This window comes from Lonchura striata, chromosome Z (genome assembly GCF_050655825.1).
Source record: "Lonchura striata isolate lonStrDom1 chromosome Z, ASM5065582v1, whole genome shotgun sequence".
In the NCBI taxonomy this organism is placed as follows: Eukaryota; Metazoa; Chordata; class Aves; order Passeriformes; family Estrildidae; genus Lonchura; species Lonchura striata.
Genome location: NC_140740.1, coordinates 6,458,640 through 6,480,697, shown reverse-complemented (window position 1 = coordinate 6,480,697; position 22,058 = coordinate 6,458,640). Strand labels below are relative to the sequence as shown.

The 22,058-nt window shown below is 39.9% G+C and overlaps 1 protein-coding gene across 5 annotated transcripts; it reads left to right on the top strand.

Annotated features, from left to right (window-relative positions):
• The first annotated feature begins 772 nt into the window (after positions 1-772).
• Positions 773-21,758, top strand: DCP2 (decapping mRNA 2). 5 transcript variants are annotated; one of them, XM_021524804.4, is made up of 11 exons: positions 773-927; positions 6,200-6,351; positions 8,000-8,127; positions 8,536-8,634; positions 10,090-10,242; positions 11,839-11,951; positions 12,059-12,166; positions 12,966-13,089; positions 13,628-13,735; positions 15,411-15,462; positions 16,210-21,758. In XM_021524804.4, exons 1-11 carry the CDS (start codon positions 875-877, stop codon positions 16,371-16,373), a joined length of 1,254 nt encoding a protein of 417 aa, XP_021380479.2. In that variant the 5' UTR covers positions 773-874; the 3' UTR covers positions 16,374-21,758. The 5 variants fall into 5 exon arrangements, with proteins under 5 accessions (XP_021380479.2, XP_021380478.2, XP_021380477.2 ...); XM_021524803.4 differs by having other exon boundaries at positions 16,207-21,758; XM_021524802.4 differs by having other exon boundaries at positions 13,625-13,735.
• The last annotated feature ends 300 nt before the right edge of the window (positions 21,759-22,058 follow it).

The window sequence follows — 22,058 nt, the reverse complement described above, 5'->3', positions numbered from 1 at the left end:
TCCTCCGGAGCCGGGTTTGTTTCGCAGGATCACAGAATCATTCCCTTTCGGAGATGATCCCGTCCAGCCCCCCGCACCAGGGCGCGGTGCCCTGGAGCAGGAGGCGCAGGAACGCGTCCGGTGGGTTGGAATGGCTCCGTGGGGGAGAGAGACCCGCGCCCGCCCCCGGCAGCGGTCCCAGAGCTCCGCCACTCCTCACCGTGACCTTCTTCTTCACACCGCGGCGGAACTTCCCGTGTTTCACTTTGTGGCCACTGCTCCTCGTCCTGCCGCCGGGCACCACCCCCCGGCACCCGCACTGGAGGAATTTACACGCATCAATGAGAGCTCAGTCTTCTCCAGACTAAACCGGCGCAGCTCCCGCTGCCTTTCCTCACAAAGCAGAGATGCCCCACAGCGTCCTCATCCTCATGGCTCCTGCTGGACCCCCTCCTGTGGCTCCCTGTCTCCGTGCTGAGGAGCCCAGAGCTGGACACAGCACGGCAGCTGTGCCTCACCGGGCTGGGCTGGGCTGGGCCGGGCTGGGCTGGGCTGGGCCGGGCTGGGCTGGGCTGGGCTGGGCTCGGCTCGGCTCGGCTCGGCTCGGCTCGGCTCGGCCCGGTCCCGCTGCTCCGCGTCCCGTCCGCGTCCCGGCGCGCCGCGTTATCAGCGCGCTCGCTCGCGGCCCCGCCCCGCGCCGCCCATTGGCCTCCCGCGATCACCTGAGCGCGAAGGTCCCGCCCCGCGCCCCGCCCCATTGGCCGCCGCTCCGCAAGCGGCGGGCGCCGATTGGCCCCGGGAGCCGCCGCTCCGCCGCCGCTCCGCAGCGCGGCCCCGCCCCCGCCGCTTCCCTGCGCCCCGGCCTCCGCCGCGTCGGGATGAGCCGCGCTTCCCCATGGAGACCAAACGGGCCGAGATCCCCAGCAGCGTCCTGGACGACCTATGCAGGTACGGCCGTGGGGCGGGGGCGGCCCCGGGGCTGCGCTGCCGCTGCCGCGGGAGGGCGGGAAAGGCGCCCGCCCCTGCGCGGGGCGCCGCGGGATGCTCGGGACGCGGAGCGGGTGCGAGGCCGCCCGCACCGAGGGGCGGCGGCCGGGCAGCTCCCGCGGCGGCCGGGAAGCGGAAGGACGGGGCTCGCCGCGCTGCCCCCGAGCCCGAGGCTCCGCCCTCCCGGTGGAATCGGTGCGGGAAGGGCGGGAAGGCTGCCCGCGGCACCCTCTGGAGCGGGTGCGGGGCTGCGCGGGGCGGCCGAGTGCGGGAGGCAGGGCAGGAACGTTGTTTCCTGCGGGGCTTTCCTGCGGCGCTCGGGCCGGAAAAGGTAGAGCTGCGTCGGCGGTGTTTGCGCAGGTGAAGGAAGAGCCGGGAGCGCTGGTGCGGTGCCGCTGCTCTTTGGAAGGGCGGCGGGGCGACCCTGCCGTGAGTTACCTCTGCTGGGAGGACACCCTTCGGCCTGAAGCTGCTTGTCGGGTCTTCCAGAGTGAAATCCTTTTCTTCTTCCAGGGGCTTTGCTTACTGGAATGAACATTCCTATACCCCCTCATCAACCAGTGGCCAAGTTTGGTTTTCACCACTGCCTTCCTTATAATTCCTCTGTTGGGTTTGTAGCCTTGTATACTTTATTCGTGGATTCCTCACCTTCTTATAATTCTTCTCATGGCTTTGTAGCCTTGTATGCTTTATTTATTTGTTATACTTTTATTTGCCATCTTCTTATGCAATTTTCGCATGTGATGACACAAACTGTGTGTGATATTTGGCATGAAATAATCCTTCTATTTTACCACCTCCAAGGGATTCCTTAGGTATTTTTGTAAAAGAGGGAAAGGTTAGTGAAGAGGGAAGATACCCCACTTACGTTACAGTTTTCAAATGAGTGAAAATGTTTAGAAGTGAGAATACCACAGGAAGGTAGAACTGTCCTGCTCAGTATTGTTTTCCACTTGTCCAGTGCAAGAGTCAAGCATTTGTGATAGGCATGTAAATTTTCAGTTCCTTAAATCTGGCCTCTGAAGCATGTTTCTGTTTCTGTTGTGTCTCCTTTGGCCTCCGTGCAGAGAGAGGAACTCGCCTTTCGGTTCCCTATATGACACATATGACACAAGATTTAAGAGTTCTTCAGAAAATCCAGAGAGGAATTGCAATGAAACTGATACAGCCTGTTAGTGTCACTTCTGATAGAAGAGCACATGGGTATTTGAATCTTACATTGTAATAGGATCACTCCCAGTGTCTAACTACGTTTCTTTGAGATACTGTCATCTTCCATCTTAAAAATGGTGTTTTGTATTATGATTGTGTTCATATTATAAATGTGTTATAAAAATATCTGTAATTTCCTACATTCTTCAATCTACATATGATACTAGTGGGAATTTTGGTAGAAAGTGACAGGTGATTTTTCCTACTCAGTTACTGGGTATTGTTAAATAACAACTTACAGGTATCCATGTCAGTTTTCGTCATGCTACCTTGTGCTATGGAGCTGTTTAACCGAGTAAAGAAGTGGATGTGCAGAGACATAATGTGGGTTTAGCAGCTTCTTGAAACTCCTTTTGTCTTGTAAACAAGGGCTGTTACCCCATATTTTGACTCCAAGACTGTGGTTGGTTCACCTTGCTCAAATAGCCAGATGCTCACCCAGCCCCTCTTCAAAAAATATTTGAAAAAGAGCTTTTTCTGCATCCTTGTTTTTCCCAGAGAAACTTCATGTCGGCTTCATCCTTTCATTCTCTACTCTCCTCTGCCTCCTCCCCTGCAAGCAGCTCAAGGGATAGGGAATGAGGGTTGTGGTCAGTCTGTAACACAAAATCCTCCCTGGGGCTCCTTCCCTCTTATGTTTTGCCCCTGCTCCAGTGTGGGATCACTTCTAGGGCTGAGGCTCCTTCAGGACATATCCATCTGCTTCAGCATGTGACCCTCCACAGGCTGTAGGATGGACATCTCTTCCTTCTTCTTCTCCAACTTTGGTGTTTGCACTCCTGTTTCATGCTGGTTTTTTCACTTCCTCTGCCTGTCTGGTATTTTTGTCCTTAAATACACTTCCCCGTAGGTTCCACCATCTCAGCTGCTGCCTCCAGCTGTGTCCTACAGTGTGTCCAGCGTTACCTCATCACTGCCAGCACCTGGCAGCTCCATGTAGAGCAACCCAGAGATGCCTGTTGTTAGCACTTCAGTCGCTCCAAGTAACTTAGAAGTTAACTTTTTGATTAATAAGTATCATTGCAGTTGGCTTTTCTCTTGTTCTCTAAGTCTAATCCCTGGCATGTTCTTACTCCTCTTTGATACTGCTGCATATTTTATCTTTAGATTTATGTTCAGCTGCAGTGCTGGGGCAAGCAGATATCATCGACTAGATGTAACGTAGACTTTTAAGTTTTTATCTTTTAGTTACGGCAGCTTCATAGATAAGGGATCTTTTCAGCAGTCATAATAGGACCTTCAAAAGAAATTGGGAGTGGTGGTGCCAATAGAAAATTGGCAAGTGGTAAAATGTTGGTGTGAATAAGGTTATTTATGCAAGGGAGAATCACAGAGTGCTTTGGGTAGAAGGGACCTTAAAGATCATCTCATCCCACCCCCTCTGCCAAAAGCAGGGACACCTTCTAGACCAGATTGCTCCTGAGCACTTCTAGAGACAGGCAATCCACAACTTCTCTGGGCAGTGTGTGCCAGTGCCTCATGACCCTTACAGTGAAAAATTATTTTCCTATTATCTAAACCTGCCTTTTTTCTCTTTAAAGCCATTCCCCCTTGTCCTGTCACTATGAAATTGTAAAAAGCCCCTCTCCAGCTTTCTTGCAGCCCCTGAGGTCCTGCAAGGCCTCACAGAAGACTTGCTCCGGCAGGTCCCCATCATCTTTTGTTGGAGCTCCTACAGCTGGACACAACACTTCAGGTGAGGTCCACCAGAACAGAATAAAGGGTGAGAATCACCTCCCTTAACCTGCTGTGCACACTTTGTTCCATCACAAGAGTGGACTGGGAGCTCACAGTGTCAGCTCATGTCAAGATTCTCTTCCACCAATACCCCAAAGCCTCCTCCCCACTGCTGCTCTCCATCCATTCTCTGATCAGACTGTGTTTATGTTGTGCTTGGGATTGTCCCAGCCAAGGCAGAGCACCTGGCACTTGGCCATGCTGAAATTCATGAGGTAAGCACAGACTCCCTCTCAGGAGACCTCTCAGGCCTGATGAGGTCTTCAATACTATCTGGCCAAGGCCATTTTTCTGTGTGAAAATTGGATAAGAGGATGAGAAATAAAAGTATAATAAATAAAAAAAACATACAAGGCTACAAAACAAACAGAAGAATGATAAGAAAGTGAGGATTCCACAAATAAAGTATACAAGGCTACAAAACCAGCAGAGTAATGGTAAGGAAGGCAGTGGTGAAAACCAAGTTTGGCCAATGAGGGGGCCAAATGAGGGGGTATAGGAATGTTCATTCCAGTAAGTTTAGCTGAGTATGGACCTACTCCTGGAAAACGGGAAAAAATTAGAGGAATCAGAATAAAAAAATATGTAGATGCTAAGAAATCAGAATTAGATACAATGACAAGAAACAAACCTTTTACTTGCACTAACTGACCAACTGCCAAGAAACCACAGGCATGACTCCCAGGAATATCAGCCTGGCCTTTGTATTTGGTAGGGCTTTAGACCTGGGGAGATCCCACACTTGGGGTTGAGGGGAGTGCCACACAAAAGGAGAAGCAGGGAGGGACAAAGCAAGGGTAGGCAGAGGGGGTATAAAACAGGCTGGCTGTAAAACTGGGCAAGTTAGTGCACTTCTCTGTCTGCCCCTTCTGCCCAAGTGTCACAGACTGTCCTATCTTACATCTTCTTAGTAAATATTTATTTTTGTCTGGATAGTTCCGCTCTGTACCCCCTGTGTCTGTGTGCTCCAAGGATGAAGTGCCAGCTGCTGATGGGAGCTGTGTGTGACTGGGCAAGGTGTCAGCTGCTGGAGTGAGGGAGCCGATCTCAGCGCAGCCACTCCCGGGAGGGGTCTCAGCTCCCAGGGTCTGGGTTGGCAATGATGAGTGTCCTGGAAACCAGCTTGTGTGGGGGAAGTGGTGTGAGTGAGGGCAGTGAGGGGCAGAGCACAGGCAGCTGCAGCAGGACTGTGGGTCACCACCCAGACGCTGGGTGGGAGGGGTGGCTGTCTTCCCCAGATCTGTTTGTGCACATGTTCTCACTAGGAAACTTCAGACTGGACCGTCTGGTGGGGCAGCGACCTGTGTGATGGGGGTGAGGGTCTGGGGTCTGGGCAGGGCTGTGGGGTGGAAAATGACACCTGTGCCAATACCTGTGAATGTGTTTGGAAGCCTGGGGAGTATCAGGTGTGTGCCTGCACCGGTGACCTGCCTCTGTCTTTGGCTAGAGTGCCTTAGAGAGGCAACCAGTTCTGGGATCCTGTGACAATTCATACTTGTCAGATTTTAGGTAAAGAGAGTATCCTTTGAGCAATGATACTACGCACTTTTGGAATTTTAGCTGGTTGCACTCAGGAGCTGATGGTCAAAGATCGCCATCAAATGATTTAAGTTCAGTGGGGTGTATATCCTTATGTTTCTAAAAAGGAAGTTCTGCTTTTGATACAAATACATAAATAAATAAAGCTTCTTCTGCTTAACTAAAATGGGCTATCACACCGTGCTGCTAAAACTTTTATCTCAGTGACTCTTATTTGTGTGCCAGTATCTGGGCTAAACCTGATTGTCCATGTTCAGTTTCAGACTGAGGAAATTTGTAGGATCATATTGAATTTTAAAATCTATGTAGATTATTACTTTACTGTGGTTTTAAATGAAAATATGTAACTATATATATTCAACTTGTGTCCTGATAAAGTAGCACTGAAATATCATATCAGAGTTTGCAGATGTTCTGTAATGGTATTGTAAAAATGCTTTCATTTTTGTAACACAGCCATTTAAGTAAGTTGTCTTCACACTCCCTGTTTTCACAACAGTTAATTTACTTAGTGTATTGTAATTGATGTTTCTGAAAGGTCATAACAATCCATTTTCCTTTTTGACTTTAAAAGTTGTATTTTACTCTGTGAAAACCTTTTACTGTCCTTGTGGAACATGAGGAGGATCTGGTGGTCTGTTTGTGTGTGCTAATGGATCAAGAATTGTACTGTTGCAATGTTTTATTGTTAGCTGTATTTAAGTCAGTAGATTTGGCTTATCTTACTCTTTTTCTTTCCTGGCAGCCGATTTATTTTGCACATTCCAAGTGAAGAGAGAGACAATGCAATCAGAGTGTGTTTTCAGATTGAACTTGCCCATTGGTTTTATTTGGATTTCTACATGCAAAACACACCAGGATTACCTCAGTGTGGGATAAGAGACTTTGCTAAAGCTGATATCCTTTTTATTACTCTGCTTGTTTTCTGTCTCAGCGGTGAAGTGTGAACTGAATATTGTTAACGGTAGGTATTTCATAGTATGGTATTATCAGTTCAGGTATTAATGATTAAAAGTTAGCATTGCTAGGTATGTGATGTTACTGAGTTCACTGCTTCCATGATTTTGTGGCACCCACAAAAGAGATGTTTCTTGGACTGCTAAAGAATTATGGAAAATGGTTCATTTCTGATGTTTGAGGATTTTTTCTCATGGTTGTAGTTTGCATGCTAGGTTGGTTTCAAGGCTGAGCTGTTGGCGCTCTTCAAACTGAACTCCACAGTTTAATTAATTAATTTTTAAGTAACTAGTGAGATAAATATTAAAGTAGTTGAGGGTGGTATGTGTTCTGCCATAGGCAGTGGTATATATTTGTTGGAAATTTCTGTAGGGTAGAAACTGCATTTTTACTGAATTCAAATGCTTGGCCTTTGCTTTTTTTGTTGCTTGCAAGGGCTGCTAGAATGTGTACTATCTAGTCATTGCTAGAGAAAACTTTGTGGCTTTCATTCAGCAAGCTTTTTAGTTTTAACCTTGTCGCTGTGTTCTTGATGCAAGATTGTAATATTGCTTCTAACTTTGAGGATAATATTATCCATGGTTTCACTACACAACATACTTAACTGTTAGTTTCATACTTTACATTTACTTTGAAACACTACAGCTTTTAACAGTAAACTGTAAAAATATGGTTGTGTCCTGTTGGTTGATGTTCTGCTGTTATTTTATATGCGTTTTTAATTATAAATGTATTTTCAGATTAACAAAGTTCTCCTATTAATTGTAGGCAGTGCAGAAAAAATGCAGTGTAATAGATGTTATATGCTCATTACATATTTCCCTTTCTAGCCTATATTTGCCACAAATATTTGTTCTGCTGCAGTGTATTTTTAAGTATTCTGCTGTGGAGTATTTTTTACTGGTATTAAAATATATGAAAAATATAATATTAATACTTTGATTAGGGACTTGCAAATTTTCTCTCAAAAATTTAGAGTTATAGAGGTTTATATTTTCTCTGCATGATAAATTGTATTAGAATTTAGATTTCTGTGACTATATGTCATTCAGTATTTTTTTAGTGTAATAAATACTGAAGATAGGATTCTGTGCCATAATCTTAACAAATGATTGTGGCAAAAATTTATTTCCATTTATTTCAAGCACGAGGAATTGACATTTTTTTCTGTCTTGCTCACTTCAAAATTAAGAAAATGTGTTTGCAAATAACACATATTCAAAATAACTGTTATGGGGTTACTTTTTTCCAAAATTACCTTCCTTCAAACAAGCAGCCTTGTGCCATCTTTTTTCTTGGTATGGTTTTTTACTGTTTTGTTGGCTTTTTTTTTTTTTTTTTTTTTTTGGGTGTCTTTTGTGTTTGGTTGGTTTTGGGTTTTGGTTTTTAGGAATTGGCAAATTACTTGATGTACTCTGTGCTTCCTAGTGGATTATTCATAATATTTATTTATTTTCAAGAGAATCTATCTTGAAAGGAACTTAGGGGAGGAAGTGTTTGGTCTAAATTTGGAGTGAATATCTTTTGTATTCAGTATGTGCCTTGGAACTGGCAGCTTAAGTTTATCTTCCTTAACAAGCTGCTATACTCTTCAATCACTGCCCCTTTTTACTGCCTCAAGGTGAAGATGTACAAAAGGTTTTAGATGAGTGGAAAGAATACAAAATGGGAGTGCCGACCTATGGTGCAATTATCCTTGATGAGACACTTGAAAATGTAAGTATGGAAATAGTTGTGAAGGACTGTCTAGAGGGAGGGATGATATATGCTGGCAGAAGTAATTCTTGGTTGTTTACATTTTTCTTCTGGAGAAATTTACATTCACTGTCAGATTCACAGAGATCTGACAATTACTTGATATTGGTGGCTGTGTACAGAAATATAATGTGAGTCAGTAAACACACTTCTGCATGCTTTCCTTCTCAGATTTTATTTTTTATTCTGAGTTACACGATTATGTAAAATATTTCAGTGTTTTTGCTAGAATGCAGCAAACCTAATGATTTCCTTCCTTGAGGCTACCATATTCTTTTGGAGAACAAGGGGATGGTGGAGTGAAGACATTTAATGAAATTGGTTAGAACATCTGCATGTTTGACAGTTGCATTTCCTTGTATTTTGTAGGTTCTTTTGGTTCAGGGCTATTTAGCAAAATCTGGTTGGGGATTTCCAAAAGGGAAAGTAAATAAAGAAGAGGCACCTCACGACTGTGCTGCTAGAGAGGTAAGTTATATCAACTCCTTTAAGGTAAAGAAGTGAAATTTATCTGAAATCAGGATATATGTGTTGGGTGAAAAGGCACTTTACTAGGTAATCCTGATATTGAAACCATGTGAATAAATGATCTGTTCTTGCAGTCATCTTCTGGTGCCTTTCTGGGTTCCAAAATGGTATCAAGGTTGAGGTTATATATTAAAATAAAACAAAAAAAAGGTTTATGTTTCACATTCTTTTGCATTAATGTGCTAAATGAAGTGAGTACTATTTTTAAAGTTCTCTGCTGAACTGTGAATTTACATTTAAACATGTGGTGCTTGGGAAATCTTACATAATTTATGACTTTTGGTGTGTTAATTTCAAGGGTCACCATAACTTTAAAAATGCGGAGAAATGGGAATTCAGCCTGTGTACACTGGTCTGTGTAAAGAGGTTAAAGAGCTGAGTTAGAGGTTGTAGAATTTTATGTAAAAGTTGTGAAGAACCTAACTTTTCTATTTTTCAGTTATGTTCAGGAACAAGAATCAGTGTATATTTGCAAGTACAATCTGAAAAATGAAATAGTCTGTGGTGTTTATTGCTCCTGGAGACCTAGATATATAGTGAAGCTGCATATTCAAAATGGCCTGTAAAAGAATATTACTGGTACAAATTCAGTGTTCATTCAACATAATACTTTCAGAATTTTTGAGAGAGAAAATTAAGTTGAGGGAAAGTAGTATGGTGCATTTAGTGTTCTTCAATTGGACTGAATCAGTATCTGGGAAATCACAGGATTTGTTTTTTTTTTTTGTTTGTTTGTTTTAAGTATACCTATCAAGGATAAACCAGACAGCTACTTCAAAAAGGAGTTACATAAAGTGTATCTTCCTCTTCAAGTTATGCCAGCCAAAGCATTAAAGGGGACACAGTTTTATAGTGGGGAAAAAAAATCTTTTGATGGTGTTGTTAATTTGAAAAATCTATTTAGATTTCACTAGTGAACAGCACTATTATAATCTTTTTTCCATCAAGTTAGATTGTCATTGTAGATAGACTGAGAATTTATTTTATATCTGAAATAAATCTTTCAACTTCTTTCACTGGAGTCAGCACAGATCTGAAATCATAAGCTTCATCTGTGTAAAATCTGATTGAAGAGGTCTTCACTTGGCAGTGCCTACAGAGTTCAGTAGTACCTCAGAAGTTGATGAGGACTAACCCCATCCATATTAATAAATTGCTACATGAAAGTGTAATAGAATTGTTTCAACTTGTATAACAGGTTTACAGTTTCAGAGAAATCTAAAGCATGTAGATAGTTTTTCTATTTATGAGCAAACCTCTGTGTGTAAAGGCTTGTTTTTCTTAGCAGCTTTCATGGATATATCTGAAAAATCATCATTCCTTGGTTTGTGGTAGCAGGTTGTGAAAGGATAACTCTGAATACACACTCACTAACTTCTTCTAAATACTTCTCAGGTGTTTGAAGAAACTGGGTTTGACATAAAAGATTATATCTGCAAAGAGGAATACATTGAGCTGCGAATCAATGATCAGTTAGCACGGCTGTATATCATTCCTGGAGTTCCAAAGAACACAAAATTCAACCCCAAAACTAGAAGGGAAATTCGGGTATGTACTGCCTTGTCCGAATCTATAGCAACTTTGCAGAGGTTGATTTTTAAAGTCAGAAGTGTGTAAAATAATGAACCCAGTAAACACAATGAACACCTTAAATGCTGGGTACCAGTGGCATCTCTTCACTGTAGGTTTTTGTGTTGACTTCTTAGAGCTTGCCTGCAAGTCTGGTACTTGACCATCTGACTGACATCTCTATTCATCATGAAAAGACAATAGAGCATGGTGCTAAAATACAATTATCCTCCTCTTGTAGGTGGTGTATATATTAATAATTTCATATTATTCCTAGTTACAGATGCAAATGTAACTATATATTTTCAAGTTGTAATTATTAGTTGGGGACATGCAAAAGCCCTACATATAAAAAGGACAAACTAACGATTGTTTTCTTTCTTTCATGGCTAATACTGTCAGATTTAAAAAATAGTATATTTTATGGAGGAAGCTGAGAAGGGGACAGAAAAAAGGAACTATTTCAGATGTATTGTGTACCATTTGGCTTTTAAAAGGTATTGTGAAAGGGAAAGACAAAGGCTTGTTGGAGACTTTGTCAGTGGTATCTGTAATCTTTGAAGTTTGAATACTTTTTTCCTTTATGGCAATTCAGTTTAAAATAGCTATATTTCCATGCAGATTGTGTCACTAAATAGGGCACCTTGCTTTCTAAATAATGAAAGTATTTGACAGGACAGAACTTAATTTCTTGCATTAGAGACCTGGTTTTTTTTAAAATATGACATAAGATGAAATTTGAGGGTTTTTTAAAATAAACAGTAAATATGGTACTTTGTAGAACAGTGACCATATATGTGGGAATGTTGAAGCATTCTTGCAATGACAGAGTTTTGAAGCTTTGTCTTCATCTGATCTAATGCCACCAGGCAACCTGATTTTGTACTCCCTGTAGAACTATATTGAAAACTTGTTCAGTTTGGACCTTATTTCCATAATTTGCATCTTGTGTGGACCTGGGGCTTTCAGAGTAGATAGCAAATCTCATCTAGGTTCTCCTACACTGTCTGTGGTCAGAATTCCTGATTTTGTTTCCCCATTCTGCTAAGTATACGTATATAAGTTTTAACTATAAAACTGTAACATATAAGCAGGAACACAAATCCTGTCCTATCCCCATGTTTTTTTTTTCTTTTATAATAAACTTGAAACTTACTGTCAAACTAAACACCCTTCTTACATTTTGAATGGGTATTGGTGGTCCAGTATTGATAACACTTTAAGTAAAAAGTTTTTGGAAGTTATTCAAAGTCTGTACATTTATTTATGGCATTCTGTGTGAAGTGGTTTGGTTGGTTTCTTTATGAAAACTCTTATTCAGAGTTTACTTGTTGATTAATACCTTTCATATTTTAGGTGTGATATCATGCAATGAGTTTCTGCTGTACCATCTGCTACTGTAGTGGCAGTCAGAAGTTAATTAACCTTTTGTGAAAAAGGCTGTTGTGGCCTGTTAATTTAAGTCTTCCATTGTAATTTTTTAATTAAGGGAAATAATTGTGGCTGATACACATTTGCAACATTCTACTAAGGCTACAGTAGAGGATATTGTGATTTTATTTCTTGTTTTTCTAGAATATTGAGTGGTTTTCCATCGACAAATTACCATGCCACAGAAATGACATGACCCCAAAGTCCAAGCTGGGTTTGGCACCTAACAAATTTTTTATGGCAATTCCCTTCATCAGGTATGTTTGAGATGAGGCAAATGCTAGGCCAGGGTCTTTCAGACAACTATAAGTTCTTTAGAGTTGTTTTGGTAAGTAGATCTTGTTGTACTACTCCTTGCTCACAGGCCATTGAGGGAATGGATTTCCCGAAGGAATGGAGACTCCTCAGACAGTGACAATGGTTTTTCATCTGCAGGGAGTGCACCCTCTAAGTCCAACTTGGAAAAAGCTAGGTAAGAACCAGGTCAGTTTAACATCTCTGTATTCTTTCTTACAAAACACTGGTCATACAAATATGACAATATTATACAATGAAAATTATATACAATACTGCTTGTCCTTTTCTCTTTCTCCAAGGATTTGTGTTTCAGTAATAGGTAAATAACAGAAAAATAAGCATAGATGTATATATGTATATCATAGACTAGTAAGTAAGGTGAGAACTTGATTAATGTGATGATACACAGGTGTAAGAACTGAGATTGTTTCCTCAGTCTTGTTTATGGGAATCAAAAAAAAAAAAAAAACCAACAAAAAAACAACAAAACCAAACCAAACCAACAAACAAAACCCAAACAAATAGGAGCTAAAGCAAGTAGATAACTTCCAGTGCTTCAAGTTCAGTATTTTTGGCACTGCAGCACAGGAAAAGTAGGACTCTAAGTAGTCTAAGAAGTGATAGATAAAATCTGTGGGAATCAGTAGGGGAATATATGCTGCTGGCTTTAGATTCAGCTGAGTGAAAAGTGGTAGAGCAAACGTTGAAACCTGTAGTCCCTATGAGAAGACTTCAGTAATTTGAGCCAGGGCAACACCAAGGCTGAGAACAGCAGGACCAATGTTAATGTGGACTTGGCCTCTTGTCTGTGGAGAATGCAGATGGCAGTGAGCATTATTAGTTTTTTCCGTATTAGGTTACTTAAGATTGTCTTCCAGATTGTTATCAAAAAGCAGAAATTTTTTTTCACATTTGTCTTCTGTTCTCAGTAGATTTGAAGTTGTGTTGTAAACTTCTTTCTTTTCTTGTACTAGATCCAAACTTCGCTGTAGTCAGCAGGTGCTTACAGATGGCGTTTCAGGAGAGCACTTGGTGAAGCCAAAACAGCCACAGAAGTCATCTAATCATCCTGAGGTGTCTGAAGTTTTGAAAATAAAGGTAGGTTGTTTCTTAGGCAGGCATATGCATCTGGACTATTTAAAACAGATGTCTTTGTTCATGAGGGTTTCCTCTCTAGGACAAAACCAGTGAATTTCATCACCACAGAATGTAAAAGTAGAAACATGGGAGTAGGGGAATACTCTTGGGAATTCTTTGATTTATCTAACAGTAGAAGTGGTGGTATCAGGTAGCAATTATGTTGTTTCATGTACAGATAGTAATTAGTACATGCCATTTTGCTGTTATCTCTAGTATATCTGCATCAGTGCATGGAAATTCACTTAACTGAATTAATTGTGTAATAATTCTGTTCTTTTCAGTGCAATAGAGAAAGAGTAACAGTTGATGGCCCTGTAGTTTGAGTGTATGTCTGGTTAATTTCAGTGGGCTTCAGTTTTTCTGCAAAAGAAACTGTTAACATATTTTGAAGTTACTTGGAGGGAAGTTTTAGTTACTAAGTAGGAAATGTTAATCCAATGATGTCCAATTCTGCCATTTAAACTCTTCCCTCTACTTATTTTGGACTTAACAGCAGAGCCAGAACCTGAAGAACAATGGCAGAAAGCAAAATCAAGACACTTCCAGCCAAAAGAAGCGAACAAATGGACTGCACAGTCAACCAGTTAAGCAAAACAATACCTTGGTAAGAAACATGCAGTGTCTGTGTCAGTAATGGGTTCCAGTAATGCTTAACAAATGTCCAGGACAATGTCCCACTGAAAGAGAGTAGAATGCCTGTCTATCAAGAGTATGTTTGGTCAGAGTATTTGATACATGTTTGTTGATATATAACATTTCTTACCTTGTATGTATATACATCTATAAAACAAGCATACTAAATTTCAAAGTTTGCATTTTAGAAGTAAGTAGTTTGAGCTGTTGAAAATTTGTCAGCTGTTTCAGTACACAGTAGCTTTCAGTACTGCAGCTTTCGAGGTTCCTGTCATGTAAAAGTCTTCTGTGGTGTGTAGTAACAACTCAGTGTAGTACACATCTTATTTATTCATGTGTGATATCTTTCTGTAAGCCTAGGGATTTGTTATGCAATGCTTAGAAAGTAGTGATGTAAATATGTATTATTTCCCTTCTCTCCAGCAAAAAATGTTGAGACACAGACTTGGCTTGGATGCCAGAATCTCACATAGCTTTTCAATCATACAGTGGAGCTGATTACAGTAAATTCCAGTGCCACACTCTTAGTGTTTTACATTCCCTTGCAGTTACTAATTGTGTTTGTCCAGTTCTCAGTGGGAGTTGACTCAGTGGGCTGTGCTGTCTTTTATAGTAGAATGTGCTTTTGATTCCCTGTTTTTTATGGCTCTTCAGTATATTTTGTTGGCTTTTGTGCAGCAGTGAGCCCCCAGTTCTCTATGCAGCTCAGCTGGCTTGTCCAGGCTTTAGTTTTTCTTATTTACAGGCTTTAAATGAGATTCTTCCCATTCTTGGGTTATTGCCTTCTTTCTCTTATTCAAGTAAACATACAGAAACCATAAACTTGTCCTAAAATCCTGCAGCAAGAAATGGTTAGTTATATTTGAGTCTGAGTGTAGAGGAATGAATTGACTGCCCAGAAATTTAGATGGATAGGAAAAAACTGTAATGGTAATCTTTAAATTCTTCATGGAGATAACTCTTAATGCTCTACAGTTACTTTATAGGCTTTTCATGAACTTTTCTAAATATTTGTTTTTTCTGTTCCACTTGTGTTTTCATGATGGTCAGTCTTTTGAAGTTTGAATATTCTGTGTCCAGTGACAATTTTCTAATGTAATTTGATGGCCAGGAAACTTAATTTGCAGAGAGTGCAAGGAGCCATATTTTTTTTTGTATCGGTGTACTTAAAGCAGCAATACTTGGGGCTAAAACAACTCCTCCCTGGAGAGTTTTGAGTTGGTGTCTCTAAAGCATGTTAATTTAATTGGCAGTAGCAGCATGTTTGCAAATACATTCCCCTTGCCTCTTTTGGGACAAGCTTATTGAAGAGTGGATTTATGCCTGCACAACGTTGATTCCACACCATCATATGCAAGACCCTTCCATCCTAAAACAGTTAGAAAGTACTCAAAATTTTCCCCTAAAAGTCTGCATGTTACAAATGTTTTAGTGACTGTTAAAAAGTTGCATGATTCTGAAAGACTTGTGGATTTAAAGCATGTTTGCTACATCAAGTAATGTGACAGAATTAATGCTGAGTTAGGGGTAAAATAATTCAGCCATTAAGTGTGTCAAAGCAAACCAGCATGCCTGTTAGATGATGCTTAAATATAATGCCATTTCTTCATCAAAAATGTGTAATGTATGGTCATTCTCTTCACCAGAAATGTGAAAAAAGGCTTAATCCAAGAAGACTTCAAGATAACTTTGAAACAGGCAAGTGCAGTCAGAATTTTCATACACTGTCCTGTGCTACAGGCTGAAGGCACCCGAATAATGATGATTGAGGGTTTTTCCTCAACCATTCCTCATGCCAGCCTTCCAAATCTTATAAAGTCATGTTTTTTCAAGGTAGTCTGAGGTTTTGCTTATTTTTTAATGAAAAAGGTACCATTTCATGTTGGTCTTGCAATACTTCTCTTTAATTATTAAGACTGACTGATCACAAGGTGGCTGAGTGAAAAAGTAACTAAAAGCTACTTTAGAAAAACAGCATCTGAGTAGACATAGTGCTGGTAACTGAGCATTGTTTTAAGGCTTTCTGTCCTGCTAGTAATGAACTGCAGCAGAATGCACACAGTTCTTTACTTACTGCTCAGGAAACAGTGCCATTCTTTTCTCCTTGTTAAGAAATGGCTATTGAGAAATTAAACAGTATTATATGTGTAAAAAAAAAAAAAAAAAAAAATATATATATATATATATATATATATATATATATATATGTGGCTATTGAAAGTATTTCCAGATTGCAGTGAATTTGAAGATTTATTCTAGCCTCTATAGACAACTTGTAAATATGGCTGTTGTGAGTTACTGTCTTCTGTTTATGACCAAACATACAGGTTTTGTTATAAATATTAATTGAATGTATGTTTGAGGTATGGCTTTGTGTTGCTGTTGATACTTTTATTGACAACTGCCCATTTAAAATTTGTTTCATACCTTTTTCTCCTTAAGCAGAAGCAGCCTATGAGATGTGTTGCTCCAGCGAAGACGCACTGCCAGAACACGTAGATGGACATTCTATGGCATGCAATGGCCATTACAAATTTGTTTTTTCATCAAGAGCTTTCTTGAGTTTCAAGTTTGACCATGATGCCATAATGAAAAGTTTTGACCTCTGACAGCAAACTTATTAGAAGTAAGAATCAGACTTGCCTGTTGCAATTGAGGGGGTTTCTTATCCAGCCTTACTCTTTCTCAGGAGTTTTTTATTTTGTTTTGTTTGTTTGTTTTTAAATGCAATGCAGGGACTGACGGCTGGTTTGGAAGGGTTTGTTCTCTTTGCAGTATGGGAGTGGCATAGTCAAGTGTTGCACTTTAAATGCAGTCTAGCCTTTGTCCACAAAAGTACCTTTCCAATGTTCAGTTCACTTGTTCCTAGCTGTGCATTAGAGGGCATTCTTTTTACTTGTGTTTTATTTTTTTGTGGTTTTAAATTTTTTTTTTTTGTAACTTGCTGTGTTTTTTGTAGAATGTCATTGACTTTTTTTTTAACTGTTGGAGTATACCAGCTTGCTAACCTTTTAACTGTTCTGATGTAAATTATTGGACTTGTTTGTCATTATTTTGTAGAACATTGCAATATTATGCAGTGGCAATGAACTAATACTCAGAGGACACCTCTGTCCTAGTGATTTTGAAACCAAGTTGCACATTTCAAACCTAGTCTCAGCCTGTCATCCTTTCTCTATACTGATTGTTTGCCACAGATACCTTCCCTCTTTCACACTGATAGTTTTTGTTGGCGGGCAATCACTAGTACTTGAGTCAAATCTATAGCATGTTGACTTTTTGTACCTACTCTTCCTTGGTCTTCAATAATGACACTCAAACTGGGTAAAATTCAGCCCTTCTAAGTGTCTAACTTAGCTCATGTGCACTGCCCACAGCTGCATAAGCAGTTACAAAGCAGCTGCTTGTGAAAAAAAGAGAAGCTTAAACTTTTCTGTGAGAGGTAACTTATGTAGAATTTATACTGAATGTAAATAAGCCACTGAACAGCTTAATCAGGCTTCCAATAACTATTCCAAGGGTGTTCAGTATTGTATTCTGTGCTGTTGTCTTCAGATCTCTTGTGTAGTGTATCTGCTCTGTATATATCAAGTAGTATTGAATTGCACTTGCAGTTAGCATTTAAATGATCTAGCTTCAGTTATTTTCAGCTACAGTGCTTTCTTAGGAAAAACATGAAAGATGGGGTGGGGATGGAGAGGAGGAACAAAAAACCTGTAAGATTTTTGTGATGAGGGTGATGAGTATTACATCACCTGCAAGTCAGTGGGTTTTGAGCATCTGCGTTGCAGTGGAGAGAAATGCACTGGAATAATTTGTCACAGCAGCTTGTAATAGCAAGCATGTCCCAGATTTAAAAATGGACTTTTCTCTAGAATAGAGGTAATTGATAACTTGATAGGTTGAATGAACTACACCCTTGTAGTGTATCTACATGCACTGAGTTTTTATGCAACTCATATATGTCATCCAAAACCAAAATCCTGGTCTTCCTTCAACCACCCTACTTCATATACCCTACCTAGTGTTTTCTTCAGAAATAGCTTTAGAACTTTCTCCTGGGTTATTCACCTGCCTGGCACCGGGTGATTTGGAACTCTAGTGCTGTAATAATTTTGGCCATGGGAGTGTTCAACTTCTGTATCAGTCAACAGGAGAAATGGACTACAGCATTTCCTCCTTCTGGAGGACAAGGGTTCTGAGGGCCTTGTTTTTCAAGACCAAATTGTGAAATAGCTCAAATAGCTTTGACTCACTTTTCTTTTGTTTTTTCTTAAACGTATCCAAAGGCCATACAATGACAAAGAAGAGTAATTGAGAGGGTAGGATTATGCTGGAGGAGGTTACATTATTCAGCTTCAGGTGAATACTAATCTTTAGTTACTTCTTTGTGCTATTTTAGTTGATTTCCCAGCAAAAGTGCCTTTACTCATGGTGAGGCAGAAGTTTGTATCATATCCTGAGGCTGCTACTGCCTGTGGAGCTACTAGGACTCTCCTAAGGCATAATTAAATAACAGGCTGTGGAAATCCTTTTATAAATAAGTTGACTTTTCAGATAAATTAGTAATAGATAATTTAGTGCTCTGTGAAATAATGGGGATGTTGATGAAACAGTGAACTTGGAGCATCTGTTTGGGAAGTCCTGTCCCAGGCAAGAAATCTTTAGAACAATGGAAGCATGTTCTATGAATAGGACGTGCTGGCTGCCCTCTGTTTACTGTGTAATTTTTTTCTTCTTAGTGAAAGGTTGGTTCAGTATGAGACATTGGTTGCTTCATTAAGCAACCCAAAGTGAAGCTTATACATATGTCATTCATTCTAGTAAACCTAGCCTTAATGTGAGTTGCAAATAAATGTGATAAATATGCAATAACTTACTTCTTTGTATAAGGGTACCGTTTCCTGTAGTAGCATTGCTTTCTGCTTTCTTAGTAAGGTTTGTCCTAAAACTATATAAATGTGGTGGCATGTGATCTACTTGGTGGATCCACTTGGCTCCAACATGCCCTGCACCGTGAACATTTTGTTTACTGTTGTTTATGTTCTTATTTCAACATCCCTTTAGAATTGTATTTCTAAGTTTAGAAGTACTGTTTACATTATCCTCCATAAAACAGTGAAGAAATATCAAGTGAGATACAGGCTTCAGTTCTGTGAGTTTTTACTTTACAGGAGCTAGACACAGGGAAATATTAACTGTTTGCATGTCTGACTCAAGAGCTGGTGTTGAGATACTTGAAAAACAAACACTGTCAATTTGAGAATGCTGCCATTTTAGGGGTTATTCAGATGATGAATGGTCAGTCAGTGTTCTTGGAATCAACTTGCAGAGTAAACCAATATTTAGCAAAAAACCCTACAGCTGTGTGGTGCTAGGAATCTGGTACTAGTGTGCTGTTTCTAGTACTACATCAACTCCCTGCTTTAGCATGAGGTTTTTAGCATCTCTCCTCAGAATGCTTCTATTACTTTGACCTTGGACTGAAGAGTGGCTGGCCCAGTTAGTTAAGTGACTGAAGTGCTGCTGACTTCAGCTCCTTGATGTACATCAATCATCCAGCTTTTGAAAGTAACTGTGTCTTGCATAGTTTGAAGCCTGGCAACAGTGGTTCTGGGAAGCAGAGGGGGAAATAGCTTTATTTATTGCACAATCAGAGTATTATTTTTTAACACAATGTAAATTCTTTAGACCAAACATACATAAATTGTTTCTAATGAAATTTTGGGCCTAATCACTGTTCCAGGCTTCTGTGCTGTGTTTCAACCTTGCTGAACTAATTTGGTGATTTGAGAACAATACTTAGTAGGTGATTTTCTTTCACCTACGTGTGAAAGAGAACTGTTACAGATGTAACAGTTATTTTTAAAAACAAGGCAGGCTTCGGGTCTGGCTACTTCTAAGGTACTTGCTCTCAGATTGTAATTTCAAATAAGAATACAGTTCATCCAACCTTTACTTAATGTGGTGATTTGCTTTTGCACTTAGTTATGGTGTGAAGAGCAGAGTCTACATTAAGAATCCAAACTCCAATATCCTGTGGTGCACGACAGCACTGCTGCTCCAGGGGTAACTGGCTGCCCAGTTGTGGGGTTAGTAGGCTGCTTAATCCTCAGATACTTGGGGTTTTATACAAATTCTGAGCAACAGGTTTCTTTTCCAGAGGTAAAGCCAGGTGCCTTCATGTTTGAAGTTAGGAGGTTATATTCTAAACATGTTAGGAAGCTCATAGTTATTGATAATTAGTAGAATAGTCTCTCTTGTTGATATTGATTTCTGTAAATAAACCAATTTTAAGTCTTGCACTGTAAATGTTAAATAATCTGGTGCTTATACACAACTTCATAATTTCAAATTGTTTTTGTTATTACAATATTTCAGCTTTTGAAACAACCAAAATTATTTAAGATGTGGTAAATTTATACAAACTAACTGAAGGTGCTTTTACAGTAAACTAGACTTAGAAACTCTTCCATTATAGGTTTTTGTTCATATGCATTTATAGCAATAGTGTAGTCAAGAATGGAAGTAGGCTAAATGCTAGTATTTGCACTGTTCTTAATCCCATATGTAAGCACTGATAGATGCAGTAGTATTTGTGCTGTGTGTGCATTTCACTTTTTCATGTAGCTTGTGAACTTAAAAGGAAGTCAACATTAAACAATGACATTGGCCGTATTCAAGATTGTACCAGAGGAACTATTCCAGATTGGTAGTAGTACAATAAAACAAAATACTTGGGGTTTGTCTTTCCATTGAAAATGTTAGGTTCAGCAAGACTTAACGTTTTGTGCAGATTCAGCTTTACAGAATATATTTAAATTGTTCTCAGCTCTGGCTGCTTTTGGGAAGTCAAATCTGTCTTCAAGTCCTCCTTCAATACTTCCAGGAAATAAAAAGCTTCCTTTTAAGTAATTGTTAACATTTCAGAATGTTTAAATTTGGAAAGGTCTCTATGGAGATTTTACTGAAAACAGAGTATTTTGTAATTTCTAAGCATTTATATTGTTGATCAGAAGAACTAGCTTCTAGTTTCCAGTATGGGTTCAGTGCCTTTAAGAAAATGATTATAGCTCATAGAGCATTAATCATTTTAAAATAAGGCATTCATAGCTTTTTAAGAAAACATCCTGCAAACACAGTTCTCTATGACACATTTCCAATGGTGAGAAGAATTTTGCAAATTTTTTTAAGCATGTTTGATCAAAATTACTAAACTATGGGGATGAAATTTGTATCTTACTGGTTGGGTACATAATTTTGTTATGCAGAAATGTATGGAAAACCACATGATTAAGAGCTCTCAGCAAATACTTCTCACGCCAGTACTTGCAACGGAACTTTAGAGTGTCTGCATGGCACTGCGCTATGTGGAGGTTTAACCTAACCCCTGAGGAGCAGTTTAGCTGGGTTTGCAAGGCACTTTTACCATTAAAAAGCAAAACAGACCCCCCAGAAGAAGGTGTGGGGTTGTTAATCCAGGCAGAATGCTTGACTGGTGTTCATGTTCCAGGACCCAGACTTGGGCATTGCTTCCAACCGATGACACTTCAGGGCAGCACTGCATGCCTCACAGAAAACAGGAGCCAGTGCTTTGTGGTGTGGCTCAGGCATGAAGGGTTATGTCTTCCTCCTGTGTGTTAAAGCTCAAGAACTCGACCTGTTTTCCCCTGTGTAAGTGGCACATCAGTGCTCACTCGAGTAGAAGGTTCGTACAGCTAAAGAGTTAAAATCATACAGATTTTATACAACTTCCGTTATGGTCTTTGGAAGGAAGTTTGCATTAGTCAGCTCTTCAGTTGTATTAAGTAGAATCTGTAACTACCTGTAACATCTGCTGTACTGATGATTGTGATTTTGTTTGTTATAAATTGATTCAAAACTGAAGCACACCATTATAGGAGACTATGACTAAGTTAACATTTTCTTCTATATTGTTATTTTTTCCTCTGTAAAATTAAATTACTTTATAAATAAACATATTGAATACTGAAGTATGACAATAAGGATTGCTGGTCATTGTGGAATGCGATGCCTCTGCTGCTGGCACAGGTTATTCTTTCACTGTAGAATGTTTACGTGTTGCCTTAAGCCAGCAGTGATTGTATCTCCTCTGGCCAGGAGAGGAAGGATTCTTTTAAGTCAGCTGTAAAAGTGGATGCCATTCAACACAACGGAAAAAAATAATACATGTTAGACAAACTGGAGAAAGGAAGTGTCTGAACTTCAATCAGTGCTTTTAGAATATTTATGTAATACTGAGTATTATGTTTTCTTTATGGTTTGGTCCATAT

What these genes read in the sequence shown, in the direction of transcription:
- DCP2 (XM_085568161.1), top strand. Translation starts at nt 1,497, where the DNA reads ATGAACATTCCTATACCCCCTCATCAACCAGTGGCCAAGTTTGGTTTT. An exon ending in CCTTATAATTCCTCTGTTGG is followed by an intron (nt 1,577 to 6,199) that starts GTTTGTAGCCTT and finishes CTTTCCTGGCAG; the next exon opens with CCGATTTATTTTGCACATTC. An exon ending in TTAAGCAAAACAATACCTTG is followed by an intron (nt 13,736 to 15,410) that starts GTAAGAAACATG and finishes TCTCTTCACCAG; the next exon opens with AAATGTGAAAAAAGGCTTAA.